This window comes from Hemiscyllium ocellatum, chromosome 17, assembly GCF_020745735.1.
Source record: "Hemiscyllium ocellatum isolate sHemOce1 chromosome 17, sHemOce1.pat.X.cur, whole genome shotgun sequence".
NCBI lineage: Eukaryota > Metazoa > Chordata > Chondrichthyes > Orectolobiformes > Hemiscylliidae > Hemiscyllium > Hemiscyllium ocellatum.
In genome coordinates this window covers 54956950-54982957 of record NC_083417.1, presented here as the reverse complement: position 1 = coordinate 54982957, position 26008 = coordinate 54956950, and the positions used below count along the sequence as shown (strand labels likewise).

Sequence of the window (26008 nt, the reverse complement as noted above, 5' to 3'; positions counted from 1 at the left end):
TTTAAGATCTCGTCTAAAATCCAATACCAGCAATGTGGTTGAACTACTTCAGTACTTCAACCTGGATTATTGGTGAAATCCAGAGTAGGGTCCAGATGAGAATTTCACACTGAAAAAGGCAGACTCTTATGAAGATGCATGTTCCTTAGCTTACCATTCTCTTCATAATTTTATAAGTCTGATTGTTTACCAACCCAGATTAATTACATTTTATTGCAGTAATCGTGGAAATTTCACATTTACACTCTGGCATAAAACTGCTGTTGTAGATCAGTTGCTTATTTTAGAAATTAACAATTCTGTTGAAGTACGATTTTTAAATTGGAGAATGTAACTTTCTAGTTTGTTTATACTTGTTTGCAGCATTAAAATTGCCAACATTTTAGAGAGTCAATAAGCAGGATTTTTCAGATGACAGCTTTTCTAGACATAATCAGCAAAGAATGCATCCATGCCAGTACTGTTGTCCCACAGCCATTTAATGATAAAATCTGATTGCCTGACAGCTTAGTACTGCCAGTAATGGTGTGGACAAAATTAGCACTACAAGCAGCTGCTGACTTTCAGTCCTAGTGTCCAGGAGCAATTAAATGCAGATGGCTTCACTGCAGAAAGGAGAGATGAGGTTTGTGGAGAGGAGTTTGGCAGTGTTGATGAAGAAGTTGACAGGGGCAATAAACATACCCATAGAGGGGGATAGACTGAGCGAGGTTAATGCTCAGTCTGGATAGTAGACAATTGAAAGTGGCACCTCTGGTCGCCACATCTCTCTTCCCCCCCCCCCCCCCCACCCAACTATCTCCTCTCTACCACGCATGACTATTTCCCCTTAGCCTGAAAATAAGACATGGTGCAAAGCATCCCCTAACTGGTCATTTGTTGTCCATTTCAGGGTCTTAATTGGGGCAAGGCTGGCACATTGTCCTAGGCACCCCCATCTCTGAATAAAATTGCAACTAGGGCTGGGCAGGCGAGAGAGCAGTAGAAGTGCATCTGGGGATTTCTTCCATTTTCCCCCACTTGAGCCCAATGTGTGTGATAAGTATTTTGACAGTTACAAAGTTTGACAAACAACTCCACGTATTGCTAATTTAATAAAAAAAACCCTAGTATATGTTTAAATTAAGGGATTGCAATCAGATCAACATGACATTTCTGATCATAAATAATTTCCATGAAGCTGTAAAGGCACCCCTTGTTAAAAGTTTCAATTGAAAGCAGAGGTTTTCCCATCATTTGCATGCTGTGAGAATACTGCACAGTCTAACAGACATCCCCTTAGTAACTGGCCTGATTATGATAAAGGTAGGTGGAAGAGAGTAACCATCCATTCCTGTACCTATTCAAATCATTGTAACCACAGCATCTGTATTACATGATGCCTTTAATGGCATAATTCAGCAGCTATGGCCGCATCCAAGTTAAATCCACTTTCAATTGCATTTTTATCAGGCATTCTTTCTACTTTATGTAAGTACCTAATTGAAATGCATCAAGGATTTAGGTTATACGTTACATAATTCTTTGAACTACATTGCAGTTATAACAAGAAACATTATTCCTGTTGAAATATGTACTGAGAAAAAGGATTTGATTTCCAATTTTGAGCAAGAAACTTTCGTATATGAGCTGCAGTTATGTTTACAAATTCATATGCTCTCCCCACTAACCCAAACGAACAGCAAAGTTCTGTTCAGCTGCTCTATTTGCAGGAGTATTTGCAGAGAACTTGCATTTAATATACAACTCAAGACACTTTCCAAATATTATTATTGACAACATTCTATCAACATAATATTCGACCTACAAAAAGAACAACCTGTTGCTGAATTCTCATTAAGGCTGTGTGGGATAATTCAATTCAGCATGTGATCAGTTGCTAAGGTCTCTCTCTAAAACATGTCTAGTAATCAGTATGAGTACCGCAGTGGTAAATTACTACTTTTTTTGTCTTTACATAAGCCTGCTGAAAACAGGAATGTTCGATTAAATATTTTTGACCTTTAAGAGAGCTTAAATTATTCATTGTCAAAAGTTATTGTCAAGATAATTCAAAATTATGTGGCTTTAGTTTGAAGGGATAGAATGTTTACCAGTTCTGAACTATTGTTCTGATAGTTACATGTACTTATCTCTGAGTCTAATCATGGAATTGCCTCACATGATAAATATTAAATTATTCTTAAATGTGACTGGATTAGAGATGGTAGAATAGAAATGTTTTGTCTGTTGAGTGCAAGAGTGTGCCAACCCTACACTGTGGTCTAAAATTGAGTTGACTATATTTGTTAACCCATTGGCAAGCATAGTATTGTTTTATAAGTTGTTTCTTTTCACTGAGGCTATATCTTGAATACAGCCAGAGCATTCAGGGTGGCCCCTCTTTGTTGGTTGTAACAGTTCTGTGTATAAATAGTTTTGCCACATTTTAGCCAGTTCACAGTGTAGACACTCAAAATAAAACTGCCCATGTTTCAGCACTAAATTACCAGTGTTGCTCAGGGAGCTTACAAAAATGGCTGGAGTGAGCAAAAGGGAAAGTAGTGCTCTTGTGAGATTAAGATAAAGGCACACTGTTGGAGAGAAAAGTGAGCTTTGTTCTTTAAGTGGTTGTACTGAAACTGAGCTGGCAGAGCAGCTGCTTCTACTAGGTGCCCTGAGTGGAAAATTGTATCAATTACAGTCACTGCACCTCGATGAGGAGAAAATAGCCCATTTTGCATGTAATAAATTAGGATTGAAACATGTACACCAACTTTACCTCCATTTTTTTTTCTCATTTTTGCAGTATGCACTGGTAGATTTGTTGGTCTTTGTTTTAATTATTTTTCCAGTACTCTCTTTATCCTAATTATAAATCCCGATAGTCTAATTGTGTTTCTGATAGCCTTCTGCCACTGACCATAGAACTTTCAAAACTCTTGCGCCATTAAACTTGGGCTTTGCTCCTTTGCAAGAGGTCTTAGTTTAAGCTGGCATACTATGTAAGTGCTTGATGTTAGTTACTCATTATAGTACATTTATCCACATTAAAAACCAGAGGCAATTGCATTCCCTCCTGCATCTGGATCAGGTTGTAATTATTTTCCAAAAGGTTCTGATATCAACACAGATCTTGATGCTGTCTATGAACAAGTGCCCAATAGACCCAATATTTTCACCAAAATCATTTTGAAGAGTAATGACCAAAACATCAATCTATGTAGGATTGCACTTGTGATATTGCCACGAATAACAGTGGATCTTTTGTCGAAGAATGCAAGAAGAATCATCAACCCCAGTTTCATGGGGGCATCCCAAACCTTTGTTGTCCCATGACAGTCAGGATCACGTACGGAGGCTGAACTCACCAACTGTGGATCAGATTTCAAACAGACCATGGCAGCCATTAGTGTAGTTGTTATTCAAACACTGTAGCTTCAGTTTGGAAAATCTTAGTTTGAAAACAATTTGGAATGTCTCAGGAGAAACAGAGGCCTGAAACCTCTGATGTGGACCTGTTGATCCTCCTGGAAGCTGTAAGAAGAGAGGAGGAAGATTCTGTTTAGAATATGGCAGGAGCAGGCCACCCACCCCAAATAAGTTGGCATAGCTGACACAGGAAAGAATTTTATCCAGCGTGACCTGATGTACTCTGGCGAGATGTGTGCATCCCCCAATCCTGACGACCAACCTCTAGGTACTCACCTTCCACCATATATATTAGCAGATGCTTCAGGATGCCTGGCTCCGAATATGGGAGAAATGCACTTGATGCTCCTCAGAACGGTTTAGATCTATGTTGTTGCTGAGAACTTGCTGGCTTTGCAACATACAGTTTCTAATGAATGGGAACAACTGGCAATAGAAGACAGCAGTGCTATATCATTCCTTTTCCTTGCGGGAGAAGCAGGCACATAATTCGTAGGAGAGGCCCTAGACTGTATGGTTGGAGCCAGGGAGGGGGGAGCAGTGAATATGGCCAAGACAATGGACTTGCACCATGAGGAAATTGGAAACAGCAAAACGGGCATTTATGATTTTTAAGAAATTCATTCATGGGATGTAGAGACGAGAATTTTCTTGCATATCCCTAGTTGCCCTTGAGAAGGTGATGGTGAGCTGTTTCTTGAACCGCTACAGCTGCTATGTTGTAATTAGACTCACACTACTATTATGGAGTGTGTTCCAGGATTTTGACCTAGTGATACTGAAGGAATTGTGATATATTTCCAAGTCAGGATGGTGAATGATTTGTAGGTGTTGATGTTTCCTTGTATTTGCTGCCCTGGTCTGTTTGAGGTGGAATTGTAGTGAATATGGAAGGTGCTAAGGAGCCATGGTGAATATCTGAAGAAAGTGCAAAGACTCCTTGCCCGTCTCAAAACAGCTTCTTTGCTGGTTGATCCTGTACTGAGGTCATGACTACTGTGTATTTTCTATCCCATTTTTCCATCCTCTACTCCCTTGATGCCCCGTACTCTGTCCTTTGCCCTTTGTGATGAGCTTGATGCCTCTCATCCCTGCAGGATTCAATATCTGAGAGTCTCTCTATCAATCCCATCAACTGCTCTGCTTGTAAAGCAATTGTAACAAGGTCAGCCAGTTGGACTTCATAAAATATGAGTTCCTTGATTGGGACTGGTAAACTGGCTGCCATTAGAAAAGGTGAACATCAGATACTGGTACCTGATTCTGTATGAGGTAGTACTATAGTCAAGGACAGTTCATGTGCAACTAAAGGGTGGCTTGGTGATGGGATACCGACCTCTGGAGTAAAAAATTAGGTCTGCAGATGCTGGAGATCACAGCTGCAAATGTGTTGCTGGTCAAAGCACAGCAGGCCAGGCAGCATCTCAGGAATAGAGAATTCGACGTTTCGATGAAGGGCTTATGCTCGAAACGTCGAATTCTCTATTCCTGAGATGCTGCCTGGCCTGCTGTGCTTTGACCAGCAACACATTTGCAGTACCGACCTCTGGAGTTATTTCAATGATGATGAGAATAAAGCATAATCCTGAAGAAACTCTCTCGCAACAGTCATCTTTGAGTTGGGGCAATCATTTCTTATATCATGCCTTTATTTGGCCTTGCTGTCGAGGACTGGACCCAATATGTGGAAAGAATATGTTATTTTTCTGTGCAAATGACATATTGGCAGACAAAAAACAATAAGTAATTCTTCTGACAGCCTCAGAGCTGCAGCTTCTTCTGCCATTGGGAGCCTAACTTTTGCTGAAAATGTACTATATACTAAAACCTTTCAAGAAGTGACTGACATAGTTAAGGAATATTATGACCCCAAGCCGCCTCCAATTGTGAGACATATCACTTTTACTCTGCAATTTGAGAGCAAGGGGAATACGAATCGGGATTTTTTATTAGATGAAGTCTGATCTTCCCAAACGTTGTGGTGTATGAAACAGCTTCAGGAAATCCAATTCCAGTCACAAGACTCTGCCATGCAAGAAACAGTTTGACACAGGGACAAAGTATGGTGTAGAAATCATGGAAATGGCCCCATATGAGTAAGAGGCATGGTCAAAGCGAGGTCAGGACCAGTGACATACAAAGTTTGTGTAGGGATGACTGTCCTGAATGAGCAAGTGAACCATATGAAAGCCACAACTTCTCAAACAGTGTGGAAGTAAACTGTGCCTTGCTCCTCGAAACCATCACAAATGGTGCCAGAACTCATGGATTCACCCTCATCATAAATGTTGTCAAGTCTTCGGAATCAGAGATGGACATAACGGAGGTAGCCACCTCGACACCTTTGCCACTGGAAGAGAGTGAAATTTGACTGAGGTGTTCCTGGCATAAGAAATGAACTCCCATATATTACACAATGCCCATGTCAGATGCTGAGTCAGAGGAACCTGACCCAGTGCTGAAATGCCCTCAGAGGCTATCCGAGAAAAAGAATCGCCCTATGTTCATGGACTCTGAGGGGGAGGGATGTAGGGCCACGCTGAACCTCAGAATATGAGTTTCCTAGTCTAGTCAGAGACTCCTGACTGACCTATAAAAAGGTTGAGTATCAGGGATACTGACATTCTGGTGCCTGACTCTGTATGAAGCAGGATGGACAGTCAACAACTGCTCATGTCTAAATAAAGGGTGAGTTGGTGATGGGATATTGACCGCTGTGGAGTTATCTTCACTTGTCCTCTGGTGGCCCCTTTTTGATAATGATTGAGAGACCCATCTTTTAAACAGCTTTAATCTCGTGATGATGAAAACATCCTACACTGCTCAGGTGCTCAATGCCTACACACCTCACCATCTTTACTAATCCAGTAACATCTGTTTTCTCAATGGTCAAATCCCACCTCTTCAATCATGTCCAGGTAATTCTCTGGGACGACCATGACCAGCTTCGAGTGTTTGTTCACCTCCATTCAAGCTGGACTGCCTCAAATAATGAGTTCAGCCCATGTGTCCTCCTGAAAATTGGAGTGCTCCTTAATGAGTTCAAATGAGCTCTTTAATGTTAATTCTCCATCTTAATGGTTCAGGCAAGATCACCCCCACCCTATATGATGTCTAGTGTTGGTGTTACTGTCCTGATTCTACCCCAAGTGCAAAAGTTTCAAGTGGCTGTTTTGTAAATCCCTGCTATCAATATTTATGTGAATATCTGTGAAGAAAGTGTCATGTTCACTTATAATATTGAATATCCACATCATCTGGCCAAAAGTATGCAAGGGACTAACATTGAAGCCCACCTCATTGGTGAGGAACTGGCAGGTATGAAACTATTTCTTGTCAACGTAAATGTGTGTTTAAGAAGGGTCAAGGTGTCAATGTGTACAAAAGGGGAAGGGACAAGAATCGGACAAAAGGAGCAGAAGTGAGAACTGAAAGGTCAAATGTGATCAAAAACAAAAATTAAAATTTTAAAACAAACCTCTCAGTATTTCATCAATGGATCACTCTCAGCAGTGTGGTGCAGCTTTTTAAAGTCGCTGTTTGTCTACACTGTATTGAAATTACTGTATTCCATCATTCTGTGGTATCTGAACTTTTTTTTTAAATTCATGGAGTGTGGACATTTATTGCCTGTCCTTAATTGCCCTTGAGAAGATGGTGGTGAGCTACCATTCTGAACATGGGTATGGTAACAGCGCTGTCAGAAAGGGATGATGTGGAAATGCCAGTGTTGGACTGGGTGGACAAAGTCAGAAGTCACACGACACCAGGTTATAGTTCAACAGGTTTATTTGAAATCACTGGACCCAAAACGTTAACGTTGATTTCCTTCCACAGATGCTGCCAGACCTGCAGTTTTTTCAGCAATCTGTTTTTAATTTCTGAATTTTTAGCATCCTTCTTTGGGGTTATTTTTTTCTTTACATTAATGAGTTGTGTTCTTCTAAATCTAACTATTTTATATATTCACCACTCATCACAGATACTAGATTTGGGTAATATTTAGTCACAATGGAATTCATGTGATTTTAACATCTTGACATATTTCCTTATACTAATGAATTTAGAGGAGAGTTTTTACTAAAATGTATGCAGTAAGAAATTATTTTTATGACAGTAATATAGCTTTCAATGCATTTTTAAGCAACTGTCAATCTATCAAAACAACTTTAGATAAACTGTTATGATAAAAGCTGACTACTTAAACTATAACCAACTAACCAGATTGCAACCAAAGTCCTCAAATGATTAATATCTGCAACAAGGTTGCTAGTTAGAAGGAGTCGGCTGATTTTTCAGACTTTTAAACTATCTCTTTAGTTTCTTTCTTTAAAATTAGCTAAATGTGGAAGATTCAACTCCACTGATTGCTCCCAATTGAAATTCCAGTGCCATGTTTTTATTTCATGCTCCTCTGTTCACTGATTTTTTTATAGTGTGGGGATGGAAGCCCCTTCCTCCCCCACCTCAATCCTTTCATTTAGTTACTGAGGAAGTCCATCTGGTATTTAGCCTAGCATTTGTCTGTGAATACTGACGCGTTCATAGGGACTTAAATTTGCACGTTTGCAGGGTACCACCATTGTGAGTTTAGGGTGATAGCATACAATATTGCAGAAACAATCTCACAGAAACCAGATCTGTAACCAGTTTGTAGACTTCTGCAGGTAGGAGCACACTTGTGTTTTCCTGAGACTTTTGTAGCAGACGCATTTTGGTGTCGGCAACTGTTGACATTAGATTGTTCTATCATGCAGTAGATTGTGTATCATTTTCAAAGGAACTGTGATTGTGAAATTTAGAAGATTACTATTATGTTTACCATTGACCAGTGCTGTACAGTGCATAGTCCATAGTTGTTTTTGATTATATGTAATACATTTTGTAAGTAGTTTGTACTTTTTAGAAAATACTTTGTTTTGGAAATGACTAGTAAGTGAAGAACCAGCACTAGATTAGTAATGCATAGAGTCTGTATTTCAAATATGTTTCCACAGTGATGTTTTTAAATAAAGAGACTTTGAGATGAGTCTTTTAAATTCAAAGTTGTGTTGCAAATCTCTGTTTACTTTACAAATTACATCTGACAATGAATAGTAAGTTTTCTTCTTAATGAATTGAAGCATTGATAAGAATAGCCAGTAGCTATTGTGTTTGTCTGCTACTTCTTAGTGCTATGAACCTCAAACAGACTTCAAATTCAAACTGTGGTGTATTGTCCTGTGGATGAATACTCATTTGTGGGGCCTCTGCTTGGGCTAGTTGAGCATCTCAGCAGTTGGTCATTTGAAAAGTGAGAAAGACCAAGAATTAAAAGTTGATTTAAGATAAGTGTACAATGCTAAAAAAAACTATAGTGTGATGAATAGTTTAGTTTGAGGTATTAGTTGGTTCCCTAATCCAAAATGCTTTTATTAATAACTCAGATTTTGTAATTTATGTACACACACTCTCAATTCTGTTTGTGTTTTGCACAAGGTTAGCTGTCTTACATTTTAGCATCTCCAAATGCTAACTATTATTTTTGAAGTTCAGAGTAATTAAGTATGGCGGTATTTGATTGTCTTGTGAACTAAGTTCTGGAAAATGGCATTTGACTTTATTGTTTTATTCCACAAAGAGCAAAGTGAACATTTCATTAAACCATACACACCCATAAAATGTTTAATGTGAATAAAGCCAATAAGATGTTTACCATCCAGTATTTTATACTGGATGATAAATTGCCTATAGACATGATGTAATCCCAGTTTAAGGCTGAGAAGCTTTAGTATGTTACATATGTATATAACCTGGGAGCTGTGATCGTTGTTCCAGAAGAATTTGATGATGTCAGAGACTCATTTTATTATGATGGTAAGTTCGGCTGAAGCTAAAATGGAATTAGTGAGTCATGGGGGTGGGGGAGTCACCCTTTAGTTTCTTTGTCATGCCTGGTTCCATTCTAATAATTTAAATGTCACTAATCATGCTGTCTGGCTGAACCATGAGTCCAGAACACTGCCGGGTCACCAGCCTTTTAAAGTTATTCACGACAGGCCCTTCTCTGTCTGTCATTTCATCTTTGGTGTAGACAAATTCATCTTCATTTTAAACTCATCTAATGCTTGAATGCACTTGAAACTATTTCCATACATAACAGTAAATATATTTGTGGAAGAATCCACTATGTCATTTCTATTTTGCTTTTTATTAAAACACCTGGAATGCTGCTCAAAAACTAAGAGGTTTAATGATTAACATACCATCAATTACTTTTATTTGGAGGTTTTTTATGCTGTAGTCTCATTTCCAGTAGTCTTTGTTCACCTTGTTCTGTCCCCATCGTCTCCTATGCCACCTGTCAAACAAATCAAACAATGATTTGCAGACTTATATTGATGGCCTACTTTTCAAAAAAAGATGGAAATGGGCCTGGCCTTTAGTTCATATTTCAAACAGGTGAGTAAGCAAAATCAGAATTTTGTCTTATGAGAATTGCACAGAAAAAAACTGCAGCTGCCTGTAAAATAGTGCGTGACACTAATGTAACTGCCCTGATATAGTGCCACACTGTCACCTGACTTTAGTTTGCATAATACACAATTTATTCTAGTTTATTTTGTTTCAGGATTAATTTCAAAGGAACAGAAGCTCAAGATCATTGCTTAATTAGCACTTATTCTATCACATTATCATATCTAGTTTCCCATAATTACATTTATCATATTTGATTTATAGTGTGTTTAGGTATTACCTCACATAAGGTTCATAATTTTGACTTATGCCCAAATAAATCAATAGTTAAATATTTTGTTATTGCAAATAAATCTTGTATCTATACAAAATAAGACATAAATTATATTTCAAAAGTATTTACGTAATATTTCAATAATAAAAAATGAATTTATAAGATTAAACATGAGCATGATGCATTGATAGATTATATATTTGGTCACTAGATCACCAAATTGAAATGAAACCAGGATAAGTCTCACCACTACTATACCATCAATACTGTTACTTTAATTGTATCTTGCTATATTGTCCAGCCAATTATCAAATGTGTCAAAATACAATAAAAGCTTGGAAGTGAGTTGAAACAGATACAGTTTTTAACCTTAAACATGCATTCTTGAATATGTATGACATTTTCCACATTTTCACGATGTCTGGAAGCTCTTCAAAGCCGATAGATTGCCTTTAAAGCACAATAACTGTTGCTATGGAAGGAAATATGTCAGCCAATTTGCACAAAATATGGGCCCACAATGATAGAATGATAAATAGTCTGTTGATCTCTTTAATGGCGTTGGTTGAGGGATAAATGTTGACCCATGTCAGGGTTAGAAAATCCCCTGTGCTTCTTCTGATAGTGCTACAGAATCTTTTGCAAAATATAACACTCATGTAATCATTATGTTTTTAGCACAGATAGATAATGCAGGACATGTTTAAAGCGTAAGTAAAAATTGTTCTTCTTTCTTTATTCAGGTTGATAGGAGCATTGCTCTTGAAAGAATGACACTTCAACACTCATTTTGCTATGTTAATTTTTATTTTGTTCATTTTTAGAAAACTTACTTTTTATGAATTTGGAAAGACTATATAACCTTAAGTAGGAGACAGGAAGAGGTTCTAAAATTTGGTTTTGACTAAAGATTTGGAGCAGTTGTTTGGGCACACACTTAGTTCTTCAGTTTAGAGAGAAACATACATAAATATAGTAAATTGGATCTGGCTCTTAACAGCTGCTGAATTCATTAGTTTCTGTTTGCACTCATAACATGATTATTAGAGTGTGATCAAATTCTTTACAGATCGTGAAGAGTGATGCAACGCATGCCTAAAGGGGAATGTCTATATCTGTCATAGCTCAAAAAGCCAGAGTTCCTTTATCACATACATTTATTATGAAATTAACTGTTACCTTTTACTAAAATAAATGAAATGTATGTTTAGATTTGGCTTGCAAATTAATGAAAGCAAAAATGCTGAATGTGTCAAATATGCTTCAGGATAAATTTCAGTTCTGTGTAAGTGTGTTACATGATTTAAAATAAGCAGTGCAAAATGGATGTATTTAAATATTTATAGAGTCAAACTTGGTTGTGGTTTTATTGTATGGAATATTAGTTAGCTGTTTCATAAATTCTTGCATCTTGGAGATGCTACCATGCCACATATACATTTTTGGACACATTTTTGGTCACTCATTCTGCATTTTCCTTCTTTGACTGGTCATCAAGCTTCCCATTCACTGAGGCTATTAAATAAGATCACGGCACATACAATACATAAGCAAGGCTTAGTGCATTTCATTTCTAATGATCTGATTCAGCTGCATTTGATATTAGATGTTGGCCTGGAATTTTTTAAAATAATGAAAGTGCAACTCAGGATTTCAGTAAGAGATGGGCTGCGATTGTGTTAGAAAGCAATGTTATTCCTGATTGAGAATTTAGTCAAAATTTCCATTGATTTTTCTTTCCTGGGTTATTGATAGTCTAAAGGGTGGAGTAGTGTGTTTTGGATAATCAGTTAGAGCCTTTATTCATTCATTTATGTTTGCATATTAGCTGTGTTTCTATAACATGTTTTGTTCCTCTTATAGTAATTTTAGGCAAGCTGGAATTTAGTACACAGTCTGGGACTGCTATCTATAAGTAACTGCTGCAAGAAAATTACAGAAGACATAGAATGCCATTACTATCTTAGCCACTGGCATACATAAAGTAGTGATTTTAATGCTACTCGGGTTTTTTTTGCTTAATATTTAGATGATGTGGTGGTAATCCAGGGTTATTGTTCAGAGGACATGAGTTCGAATCTCAATATATCAGCCAGGGGAAATTAACCTCAAGACGAAATCTGGATTATAAAGCTCACCTCACAATAGAACTATCAGCAATTGTTTTAAAAACCTATCTAATGTTCTTTAGGGAAGGAAATCTGCCATCCTTACCAGGTCTGGCCAAATGTGACTCACCACAGAAATGTGGTTGACTCTTAATTGCCCTCTAAAATGGTCAAGCAAGCTACAGAATTCAAGGGTAGTTAAGGATGGACAACACATTGTCCTTGCCATCAATTCTGACATGAAAATGTGTTGCTGGTTAAAGCGCAGTAGGTCAGGCAGCATCCCAGGAACAGGAGATTCGACGTTTCGGGCACAAGCCCTTCATCAGGAATGAGGAAAGTGTGTCCAGCAGGCTAAGATAAAAGGTAGGGAGAGGTGCTGGAGGAGTCCAAGGACCTGCATGTCCTTGGTGGACTGGGAGGGAGAGTTAAAGTGTTGAGCCACGGGGTGGTTAGGTTGGTTGGTCCGGGCATCCCAGAGGTGTTCCCTGAAGCGTTCCGCAAGTAGGCGGCCCTTGGACTCCTCCATCGCCAGAACACTCCACCAAGGACATGCAGGTCCTTGGACTTCTCCATCGCCAGAACACTCCACCAAGGACATGCAGGTCCTTGGACTCCTCCATCGCCAGAACATTCCACCAAGGACATGCAGGTCCTTGGACTCCTCCATTGCCAGAACATAACAACACGACGGTTGGAGGAAGAACGCCTCATCTTCCGCCTGGGAACACTCCAACCACAAGGGATGAACTCAGATTTCTCCAGTTTCCTCATTTCCCCTCCCCCCACCTTGTCTCAGTCGATTCCCTCGAACTCAGCACCACCCTCCTAACCTGCAATTTTCTTCCTGACCTCTCCGCCCCTACCCCACTCCGGCCTATCACCCTCACTTTGACCTCCTTCCACCTATCACATTTCCATCGCCCCTCCCCCAAGTCCCTCCTCCCTACCTTTTATCTTAGCCTACTGGACACACTTTCCTCATTCCTGATGAAGGGCTTGTCTCCAAAACGTCGAATTTCCTGTTCCTTGGATGCTGCCTGACCTGCTGCGCTTTAACCAGCAACACATTTTCAGCTCTGATCTCCAGCATCTGCAGACCTCACTTTTTACTCGATCAATTCTGACATCCCAGGAAAGAATAAAAAACAGTTTTGTAAGCAGTGCTAATCTTGTTGACAACTATTATTTGCACAAAATCTTATTGCAAAACAATTTTAGGGTAGATGTGGAAAACATTTTCACTTGTGGATGAGTTGAGAAACAAGTAACTTTTCAAATAAAATATTTAGGTGATTTTCTTTGCACTGAAAGTGGGTTTGGAAAGTTTAGGGATTGGGTGGCGCACATAGGACAAGAATTTTGCGTTGCAAATCATAGGGGACTAGAATGTGTGCCATATGGAGTGGCTAAAGCAGAAAACATTAATGGAATTCTGAGGACACTTGCTATTAACCTGAAGGTGAAAAGAAATGGGTTGTGGGGGCAGGGTGGGAAAAGATCATTGGAGTGAGAGGATAGCTTTTGTGGAAAAATGCTGAGACAGGCTAGTTGAATTTTAGGCCTGTTCGATGCTTTATAAATAATTGTCTATAGAAGTGCAACAATCATGGTTTTACTTGAATTCATATTTGAATAACATAACTAACTGTAATTTAAGCTATTCTGTTCATTCTCCCTCTTAAAATAACTGCTTTTAGTTTTCTGCCTTGCACCATCCCTGAATTAAGGGTTGCCTTTTCTCAGGTCAGTTCTTGTGGCATGCTTGACTCAGCTGCTGCAAAATTCACAGACTTCAGTTTTCTTTCTGTCTGTAGGAAGGTGTCAATCGATATTCCAAAAATGGCTGTATTATGGAATCATGTATTTAAATCTTAGTAAAATTGATGTGGGGCAGTTTGTTTTAAACAGGTGATTCAGTTGAAATAACCAATCTATTTGTACCAATTTCTAATTTAGATTTATTCCATACATTTGATTTATTCCATCACTGTTTATCGTATATGGGGCTTTCATTTCCATTTATCGCTATGTTTTTATTCAGGGAAAAGGACAATGAAGAACAGTAAGTAAATGGTATTGGTGTGGGAACAAGCTAGTTTAACTTTGACTAATGGAGGGAGATTGACAGAAAGAGGAAGGCAGCAGAACATAATCACATTTTCAGAGGGTTTCTCAGCTGGAAGGAAAAACTAAATTGCAGCTTTTTTGCTTTAAATATTTGTTGGCAAGGCAATTCTTAAAATGTTTTTTTAAAATGGTATACGTTAATCATGTGTTGCATTTCAAAACTGTAATAGCATAATTATTTCTACCCTAACAGAATTTGCAGTATAGTTTGTCAACATTAAATCATGGAGAATTAAGGCAACATTTATGCTGTGATTTAAGGTCTTTTGAGAACTAGATAGAAATTTCCAAAACTCAAATCATATGGGAATTTTTAGAGCCAGCAAAGAGAGAAGGCATTCATAATTTCAGGGCAAACTGAATTCACATATCTGAAATTTTCTGGAATTCTGTTTAGAGTACACCTTTTTAGTCTCTCTTATAAAATATATGTTGAGTGTATTGAGTTGATTGGTGGAAAGGTGGTTCTTCATTAAGTGTTGCCAAAATGAGTTAACACATTGGAAGGCTTAAACATCAGAAATTAGCTAGTTATGTGCATTATGCAAAAAAGGACGAATATTTGTTTATAGAACTGTGTTGGTTTCTTAGCTACTAGCCACTGATATTGTACTTAAATAAGCTTTTATACAGCTTATATCATCACCATATTTGAGAAAAGATTCCTAAATTAAGCACATTCATTTGGTTTTGCTGTGCTGTGATTTTGACATGATTAATGACTTTTTTTGTAGGCAATTGAATTATTTTGTCACCTCAATGTAGCTACTGTAAAACAGTTGGTATGTCACAGTTGGTGTCTATCTACTCTTAGAGACAGTCTTGTTTGAGTTTCAAGGAACCAAAATCTCAAGTACCATTTTCTTGAGAACTGCTTGTCAGAGAAGAAAAACATTGTCACATTTGGCTGAAAAGATGTTATGAGTTGTTAGTATAACAAATTTAACTGTGGTTACCTATATGTACAGAAAAATCTTATTAGAGTGCATAAAAAAATTTAAAAGAAGTCTCATTCCTACCGGTATTTACTCCAGCCATTGGGTTGCTATTGTAGGGAACTAACTATACTAAAAATATTGAGTGATTGTTCATCTGAAATTTTGACATCCTTAAGATGTATTTGGATTAAAACTTTATTTTCCTTGTTTTTAAATCTTGATCCTTTTTAAATAAAAGCTTTTTATATCAGTTTATTTGTCTTTGTTGCAGGCTTATGAGTGGGCCCTAGAAGGTATGCGACACCTTGCATGTATCAGCATGGATGACTGCAGTTCGCCAGAATGCTGTGGGTCAGTTGTGAAATATCTGGAAAATCAGCAACAGCAGCATCCTGAAATTAAAGATGTTGAGTTTCAAGAAATGAAGGAATTGGCATGCGAATTGAAAAGTGAGAAGGGGATTAATCAATGGAAATTTGCTTGGTCCAAATGCCAAGAGACAAAACTTATATTTGAAAAGAAGCTGGAGACTGCATTGCGAACAAGGAAGTCGTTACCATCAGACCATAGGCTTTCTGATTTTAACACTATAAAGAATGAAATTGTTAACATAGGACAAAGGCGGCATTCAGATGGAATAGAGCAAAGATTACAGTGTGAAAGGGGTATTGCAGGATCCAGCAGTGGTAGTTGTTTGCTCAACAGGTCAACACATTGTGGAATGTGGCAGAGAGACAGAAATTTGTCACAATCTTCAGGCATTTATTACAGAAATATAAAACATAAGGATGATTTTGTACCAGAACCTATTCTCAGCAAAAACTCTAAGCCAGGTTTCCAAGGCTTTGATCAAACAGAAACAGGGAGAACTTGTGCTCCTGCTCATATATCAACACCAGAAGCTTGTAAACAATTGCATAATATCTCTGATGAAGTATACTGTCATAGTGATGTTGACTCTTCTTGCATTGAGTCTAGATGTCTCTTAACACCAGATCCCCAGAATCAACATCTGAAAAAACTGTTACAGAAAGCACAGAGTTTTGACTCTTCACCCAGTGATACTCACAGGTATAATTCATGTCAAAGAACTTACAGTGAACCTCCAAGGCGTGGAAACACAGGGGTATTCATTAAAGGGCTAGAAGTGAGCAGCACTGAACTTAATGATAGACCTTGTATCCCCAAACAACAAGCTTTGTTTGGTTGGACTGGAAACCAGACAGAAAGTCACAGAAGCTATAATGCCTTACAAGAGACAAAGACGAAGGGCAGGTGAGTATTAATTTGATCCATGATTATTTTAATTGTGAGCTATTTAACTGAATAATGTGGAAATGCGGTATGTATCAAACTGTTGCAATGGTATTTCAGGAATATGGAGGAAATGGTAACTAACCATTCTCATCCCTCTAGTTGGGAGGTAGCAATTGGATCTTGCTGCATCTTTTTTATGGGCACAAGCAAGACCAATTTCAGAGACTAATTTCTTGTATTCCAAGAGTATCTAGAAGACTAAGCCATCTGACGCATTTGTTTAATGCAGATATGAACTCCTTGCATATGTTGCCCTGCGCTTTTCCAGGTTGGAATGGGACAAGCATGTGGACATGATGAAAATTATAATTTTTTTTAAAGCCCTTGACCTTTCATCCAGAGAAGCAAGTGCTGCTGGCCCAACCTCATTCCTCTCCCAATCTTCTTTGGCTTTTAACTTCAGACTGTTGTTAGTGAAGTAACCAGTGTGCGGCTCATCTTCATAAAATAGAAAGGTGCATAATAATGAAACTGAAGTGCACAACCCAGAAAAGTATAAAGAAATTTCTACCTGACACCTTTAACCTGTTTAACTTAAAGTATGTGAGTTGAAACAATGCAAGAATCCATTCAAAATATATAAGTAAACATATACAGATGCAGCTGGAAAGCTTTAAATGATGAGTCTTTTACTGTGCAAACTATAGCAGATGCTTCTTACCTCTTTGGGAGTTCAAAAGGGTTTCATCTGGGTACTCCAGATTCCTCCCACAGTCTAAAGATGTGAACTGACCATGCTAAATTTCCCATTTGGACCTGCAATGTGTAGGTTATGTGATTAGCCATGGGAAATGGCTTACAGGGATAGGGAGGGGGGTGGTTGTGGATGGAATGCACTTTGCAGGGTCGATGTGGATTCGGATTGAGTGGCCTGCTTCCGCTTTGCAGGGATTCAATGATTCTAAGTGTTAATTTGTATCCAAAATGCAACACCCTCTTGTAGCAAAGCAATAGACTTGCAAAATGTTCTGTTTATAATTCTATTGGAAGAAATGCATTTGAAAAATATTTACTTTTTCTGATTATTAGCCATTTTTTTCTAAGTGACAGCTTAATATTCAAGGAGCCTTTTCCCTTGGGTTGTATCTATTCCTTGTTTTAGAATCAGTTTCTTCGTAGGATCACCACCTTTTCTTCAAGCAGGAATCTCATCTTGGACAGAAGGAAGCATTATTATTAGCAGTGGTAGTGCCACGCTTAACCTGGTTAGGAGCGATAGTGATGGTGATATTGTTTGTTCTGGAAGACTAGATCAAATTCAAGGAAGGTTAGAAGTCATACTTCAACTACACAAAGTTCTGGTTATTCCACACTTTGGACTATTGTAAATGGTCTGACTACATAGCTTAGGAAGGATATATTTTTAAGATATTTTTATATTTTAGAGTTATTTTTAAATAACCTGTTCAAACATGTGATGACACACTTGCAGAGCAGGTTGGACTTGAATCTGGATCATCCAGCTCAGAGTGGGGATGCTACTTTTCCTCCACAACATCCTCATTTATTGGCCTTGGAGGAAGTGAAAGTGGATTAATGTGCATCATGTCTGAGTTAAACCACAATGAAAGATTGCATAAACTAAGGTTATATTCCCTTGAATTAAAAAAAAATGAAAATGATTTGATCAATGTTTTCAAGACATTAAGGGGAATAAATGGGGTTATTAGAGAGAAACTATTTTCACTACTTGCAGAGCCTAAGGCTAGGAGGTGTAGTCCAAAAATTACAGTCGGATCATTGAAGAGTGAAGTTAGGACACTTTACGCACAAGGGGGATTGAGTTTGGAAATGGCAATTCGTTACTAAGTAAAATGTTCATTTTAAACCTGAGATAGAGATTTTTTGTTTCTTTTTTCACTCTTGAGACAAGGACATTATTGGCTGGCCAGCATTTATTGCCTATGCCCAATTACCCTCGAGAATGTGGTGGTGAGCTGTCTTGAGCCACTGCAGACCACATATTGTAAGTGGATCCATGATGCCCTTGGGGTGGGAATTCCAGAATTTTGATCCAGCAACAGTGAAGAAATGACAGTGCATTTCCAAGTCAGGGTGATGAGTGGCTTGAAGGGGAATTTGCAGGTGTTGATATTCCCAAGTAACTGCTGACCTTGTCCTCCTAGATGGGAGTGGTTGTGGGTTAGGAAGTCATGTATAAGGTTCTTCAGCTTCATTTTAGGCTTCTTACCATCGTCATTAAATGCCAAATGAATATGTTAGTTATGACTATTTGTTTAAGTTTTGTTGTTGGAAAGTCTGCCTGTTGCCTGTTAAATCTCAACTAAGTATCTTAATGGAAACTACACAAGTTACTAAGTTAGGTATATCAGCTGTATAATTGAAAACATTATACCATTGTGCCAAAATCTCTATTAAGCATTAAATACAACCATTCTCGAAGGCTTTGAATACATCTTGTTTCATCTGGTGCAGTAAATATATTGTTCACAAATTATATAATCGATTTCAATGTGGGGGCCGACTGTAATATTTCTAAGTTTGTAGATGATACAAACTTGGTGAAAATGTGAATTCTGAGGAGGATACAAAGAGTCCTAAAAGGATGATTGACTAGGCAAGAGCATAGCTGATGAATAAAATGTTAATAATTCTGAGAATATGAGCAGGGAGAAAAATATATCTTAAATGGTGAGAGGTTTGTAAGTGTATATGTTCAAAGGAGCCTAAGTGTCCTTGTTTATAAGTCACTGAAAGCTAGCATAAAGGTGCAGCAAGCACTTTGTAAGGCAAATGTTTTGTTAGCTTTTTCATTAACAAAAAAGTAGATGCAGAAAGAGTGTGTTCTCTGGCCATGGTGTCTAGACTCTACGAATACACTGTCAGAATAAAAGGCTTGGATGAGGAGGAACATTTAAGACTTGGGTGAGGAGGAACATTTTTTCTCAGAGATTAATGAATCTTTGGCATCTTCTACCCCAGAGGGCAGTGGAAGTTCATTCATTAAGCAAGTTCAAGACCGAGAATGATAGATTTCTAGTTACTAATAATATCACAGGATGTGGAGATAATCACAAACTTGATTGAAGAGGTGACCAAGACAGAGTAATAGACGTTGTCTACACAGACTTTAGTAAAGCCTAAAGTAAAGCCTTCGACAAGATTCTGCATGGTAAACAGGTTAATAAGGTTAGATCACATGGGATCCAGGGAATGTGAGCCAATTTGATACAAAATTGACTTGATGGGCTTGATGGTGGGAGAGAGGGTGGTGGTGAAGGCTTGTTGTTCCGACTGGAAGTCTTTAACCAGCAGTGTGATGCAAGAATCAATGCTAGGTCCATTGTTGTTTGTCATTTGTATAAAGGATTTGGATGAGAATATAGGAAGCATGGTTAGTAAGTTTGCAGATAACACCAAAACCACCTGATGAAGGAGCATCGCTCTGAAAGCTAGTGCTTCCAATTAAACCTGTTCGACTATCATCCTGGTGTTGTGTGATTTTTAACCAAAATTGATGGTATAGTTGACAGTGAAGAAGATTATCTAAGAGTACAAGATCTTGATCTGTTGGGTCAGTGGGCTGAGGAGTGGCAGGTGTTTAATTTAGATAAAACACAGAAATAGAGAACACACATCGGATCATCAACGCCACACTCACAGGAATCCGATTCACGAGAGAGGAAGAAAAGGACAACCAGCTCCCATTCCTGGATGTGATAGTACAAAGAACACCGAACGGAGAATTCACCACGAAGGTATACAGAAAAGCCACACACACAGACCAAGTCCTGAACTATGAAAGCAACCACCCCAACACACACAAACGAAGTTGCATCAGGACATTATTCAAAAGGGCCACAACACACTGCAGCACACCTGAACTACAAAAAGAGGAAGAAGAACACCTATACAAGGTATTCAACAAAAACGGATACCCACGCAATTGCATTAACAGATGCCTCAGGGAAAGACAACGAAATGAGGACATGCCACAACCCAAAGGACTGGCCACACTCCCATACATCAGGAGCATTTCTGAACTGACAGCCAAACTGCTGCGACCACTAGGACTCATAACAGCACACAAACAGCCACTCTCAGACAACAACTCACCAGGACAAAGGACCCGATACCCAGCATGAGCAAAACCAACGTGGTTTACAAAATCGCATGCAAGGACTGCACAAAACACTACATAGGACAAACAGGAAGACAGCTAACAACCCGCATCCATGAACACCAACTGGCCACAAAACAACACGACCAGCTATCCCTAGTAGCCATACACTCAGATGACAAACAACATGAATTCGATTGGGACAACACCACCATTATAGGACAGGCCAAACAGCCAGGGAATTCCTAGAAGCATGGCACTCATCCACGAATTCGATCAACAGACACATCGACATTACCCTATATACCAGCCACTGCAGCGGACAGCTACTGACAACCGGAAGCGGCAGATTCAAATCAGTATAAATGCCGGAGGAATCAGCACAGAAGCGCTTCACAGGAGGCTCCCAAGCACTGAAGATGTCGCCTAGAAAGGGTACGAAACGTTTGCAAGAAAAACTCCCAGCTCGGCGAACAGAACCACAACAACGAGCACCCGAGTTACAAATCTTCTCACAAACTTTGAACATTAGATAAATGTAAGGTATTGCATTTTAGTAAGGAAAACCAGGGCAGTACATAAACAATTAATGATAGGGGAGTGTTATCAAACAGAGAGACCTAGAGGTGTAGGTACATAGTTCCTGAAAGTAGTGTCTCAGGTAGACAGGGTGGTGAAGAACACATTTGCCATGCTTGCCTTCATTGGCCAGAGCATTGAGTACAGAGTTGGGACATGATGTTGCAGCTGTACAAGACATTGATGAGGCCACTTTTGGCATACTGCTTATAATTCTAGTCACTCTGCTATAGGAAGGATGTTATTAAACTGGAGAGGGTGCAAAAAGATTTACAAGAATGTTGCTAGAACTAATGGGTTTGAGTTATAAGGGGAGGCTGGATGAACTGGGATGTTTTTCCCTAAAGCATAGAAGGTTGAGGGTCACCTTATAGACATTTATAAAATCACAACGGGCATAGATAAGGTGAGTAGCCATGGTCTTTTCCCCAAGATAGGGGAGTCCAGGATTCGAGTGCATAGATTTAAGATGAGAGGGGAAAGATTAAAAGGGACTTAAGAGGCAACTTTTTCATACCCGCTGGTGGTACATACATGGAATGAGCTGCCAAATCAAGTGGTGGCAATGGTTACAATTACAACATTTAAAAGACATTTGGAAAGTACGTGAATTGGAGAGGTTTAAAGTGATATGGGCCAAATGCAGGCAAATGGGTCTAATCCAGTTTGGAAAACCAGGTCAGTATGGATGAGTTGGAATAACAGATCTGTTGCCATGCTGTATAGCTTCATGACTCTAAATGGAGGACTATGACATGGATCAGTCATGACCTAGAAGAACATACACTGTCAGAGGCTTTCTCCTGCTGCTACATTGCTCACTCAACTTTAGATTTATTAAAATGCCTTAGGTATTTTTCACAGTCTCTGGTTTATCAGTATCACCAATTCATTTGAGCTTACGTATTGTTGGGAATACATAGTCCTTAAAATAATTACATGAACAAAGCTGGAAGAGATGGAAGGATTTGAACAATTTCTGGGTTGAAAAGAATTAACTCTGCGACCTCCTTAGTATTGAAAGTCAAAGGTTAAAGTGTGTCAAGGTTCACCTACTGTTTATGTTAGATGACTGTGGACAGAAGACAAACTAAGGTTTTAAGAGAGACAGGAGATGTGATTTAAGACTTTAATTACTGTCTAGACTGGTTTGGAAGAGACCCTCTGCTGAAGGTTGCCTACAAGAGTCTCTGGTCTGGAGTCTTTTTTCAGTCTATCTGGATCTGTTATTGGAAGAAAACAAACCTCAGACAGCTGATATGAGAATGCTAGATTCCCTCATACTTTACCCTCTTTTCAAAAGTGAGTAGAAACCTCAAATCGGGACAAGCTGAAAAAAATGTTCTCTTTTGCTAGACTGAAGCACTTTTGAGAACCTGAGAAAATTTCAAATATCAGTATCTCTGAATCGCTCAAACTCTGAAAGCCGAATTGTTATTTCTATTCAAAGACTAAGTCTATCTGATTTCCTTTCTGAACAGAAGTCTTGTGTGAAGATTTTTCATCATTGTATAGCAGTCAGCTTTTCAATATTATCAATAAGCAACTTCGGGATCAATGAGATGTCATCCCATTTCATCCTTTGATTTTGGACTTGGCCCATGGGGTGTATTTTTCTTCTTTTTAAAAAAATCTAATTTGTACAGAACTGTATTGGTTTGTTTGTTTTGTGAATGTGTTTGCTTGGGATTAAGAGGATTATGATTTAATTTGTGAATACATCTTAATTTTTCATAGATTTTGTATTTGTTTAAACAATACATTTTGTTTACAATAAACTTAAAAATAATAAATTTATTACATAATCTGGTGAAAGGATTTTTTTCTCAATAACAGTGATAAGGGGAAACAAAGTGACAATTTTGGTAACTAACTAAAACATTTACATTTTTGGTATTGTTCATGCAGCTTTCGAACTTGATTTCTACTGAACTCAGTCTGTTAATTGTAACAATATGCTTAGTCATGAGAGCTTAGATGCTTGAAGAAGATGATTGTGTCAGATCCAATTGCATCCCCTGTTGGTGAGATGAAGGCTCAGGATTCTGCTTTCAGCCTCTTCCATTTTGAATGAATCCTGTGGCCTCCCTTCACCACATCTATAAATAGCATCATAGCTACGCTATAGGTTGCAATCACTTGACAGGTGTAACCTTTCTTGTATTAATTAGTATATGAATCACTCCAATATCCACTGGGTGAATTGCAGACATTGTATTTGCTTTGTGGATTTACACAATTTTTAATTTTGATGATTTTTCAGCAGAAGCTGGCCCTGAAAAAGGCTACTTTGCTGTTAATTCATTTTTCGGGGAGAGACTTTCCAATCAGACATTACTTTGTTTTGTTCCCCAGTTGAGCTGTCTTAAACTGGGAATATGAATCTCTGCCTAATATTTTTGTGTATGCTGTTGCCTTTTTGTTTTCGAAAGAAAGCTGGTGTTTAACATAAGCACTGCACATGGAATAGCTTCCCCTATCATGTAATGCCATGATTCTGCTTGAGTTCAATTTATAATAAAACAAACCTTTGTTTTTGTCAAAGTTGTTTTTAGGGCTATGAAAGGAAATGTCAGGAATTTTTTCATCTATCCAGTTTTCACCTTTTTTTCCTTCTAGGGGTGTTACTTGCCTTTCCATGTTTGGATGTGTTTGCATAGTTTTGTAACTGATGATTTTTGACTTGGAAACAGTTGAGATGAGATAATGTGGAAAGATTTGGCATTATGATCTTTTTAAATTAAATTGCATTTGAATTGAACAGCAGATGTCACTGGTCATGGCCTATTTGTAATAAATATTCAGTAATATCAATTTATAAAGCCCGAGTAAACATCTAGTTTTCTTTTATTGGGACTTACTCTTTGTTTCCTTTTAATTAGGTGATTCTGATTTGAGTCTAATAAATACAGAATAATAACAAATTTACATTGTACCTAAAATAACATGTGTGGACAACTGTGTATACATTAGCGAAGTCTCATTTTAAATCATGTTAGGTTGACCAGCAAATTTGATGGTTCAATGAAGCCAGATCAAGTGATCAGAATTTGATAAAAGCAAAAGGAGAAGAGCAACTGTTTCCTGTCTTCTCACCATCAAAACTAACAAAAATATATTTGGTTTGTGAAAGCCTTTTTTGGATGCTGTTAACATAATTTAGAAGCATGACTCTCCATGGAGTTAATGAATATATTTGTTGCTGCACTTTGCAATATACCTTAAAACACCCAAATTTGTGTTTCTCATTACAGTAAACTGAGGCACATAATTGATGAAATGGTGACAACAGAACGCGAATATGTGAAATCTCTCCGGTACATCATTGATAATTACTACCCAGAAATGGAACGTTTTGACGTTCCTCAGGATCTTCGAGGCAAACGCAATGTTATTTTTGGAAACTTAGAGAAGCTTTACAGCTTCCATAGCCAATATTTCCTGAAGGAACTGGAAAGTTGTGTTAACCACCCATTACGTGCCAGCCACTGCTTCCTCAGACATGTAAGCAAGCATTCAATTTACAGTATATAGTTGTATGACATTAACAAACTTTGGTCTGTTTAAATGATAATATACAGTTCTGAAGAAGGGTCACTGGACCCGAAACATTGACTGTAGTTTCTCTCCACAGATGCTGACAAACCTGTTGAGTTTTCCACGCAATTTCTGGTTTTGTTTCTGATTTCTAGCATCTGAAGTTCTTTTGATTTTTTTAATAATATATTGTGTTGTTTAAGGACTGAGAAACACTCAGTGAGATTAGGAACTAAATTGACTTAATTGCACATGTGCTCCCAGTTAACAATGTCTCTAACAATCCTGACATGGTAGCTGTTGAAAGTTTCATTACTTGTTATCTTGGAGATCAAGTGTGCTGGAATCATGGTCAGGGAGAGCAATAGAAGCAATCCACAAAGATCTGAGGGAAAACTAGTTTCTTTTCAGGTTGTTGAGTCAAGAATAGGTCACTACAGAGGAACCTTGATTATCTGAACGAGATGGGCAGGCTCTGTTTCATTTGGATAATTGATTATTCGGTTAATTGATTCAATATCTCTCCTCTGGGGCTTGGAGTTTTCTGGTAAGTCCACTCCCTGTTCAGGAAATGAGGCAGCAGTACTCCATCAACCCCATACCCGTCCAAAACTGCCCTTCTTCTCCCCCATCTCCGCTCACACCCCAACACCGCGCCCCCCCCGTGCCCCCCGACCCCCTCTGGGGCAGCCAGACTGGACACCAACAACTGCTGCTGCATTTGGGGGGGGATTTGGCTGAATCTCCAAACAGCACACACACGCGCGCATACATACAACGTTTTACTGCAACTTTTTGACAGGTTCCACCTTTGCACTGTACAGGACAATGTTGGAGAGATTATCTGTGGAAGGGGGTGTTGGATACACTCCTGTGTAGAACTCCAGGGAAAGTGTGGGGTGAGAGAGAGAGAGACGACAGCAGGTCGACCATTTAGAGACAGTGCATGGGTTCCCATCAATGTCCAGGACTGTTCTCAGCAGCATTTCAGTAAGCTGAATTCGTTTTAATTACTGTAGACAAAAGACGCAATCAGTGTTGGAAGCACTGTAATGATTCTATCGGGACATCGAAATCTCCTTCGGATTATCCGATATTCAGATAATTGATATTTGGATAATTGAGGTTGCTCTGTAATTAGAAGTATTCTGGTACATATTCCTGAAAATTTAAACTA

General features: G+C 38.5%; 1 protein-coding gene across 1 annotated transcript in view; it reads left to right on the top strand.

The window, feature by feature from the left end:
• Positions 1-26008, top strand: part of LOC132824083 (puratrophin-1-like) — a 146835-nt gene that overhangs the window by 86669 nt on the left and 34158 nt on the right. Inside the window, exons 12-13 of the mRNA XM_060838353.1 lie at positions 15589-16592; positions 24549-24798. Coding sequence (XP_060694336.1) covers positions 15589-16592; positions 24549-24798 — 1254 coding nt within the window. The remainder of the gene's footprint in view (positions 1-15588; positions 16593-24548; positions 24799-26008) is intronic.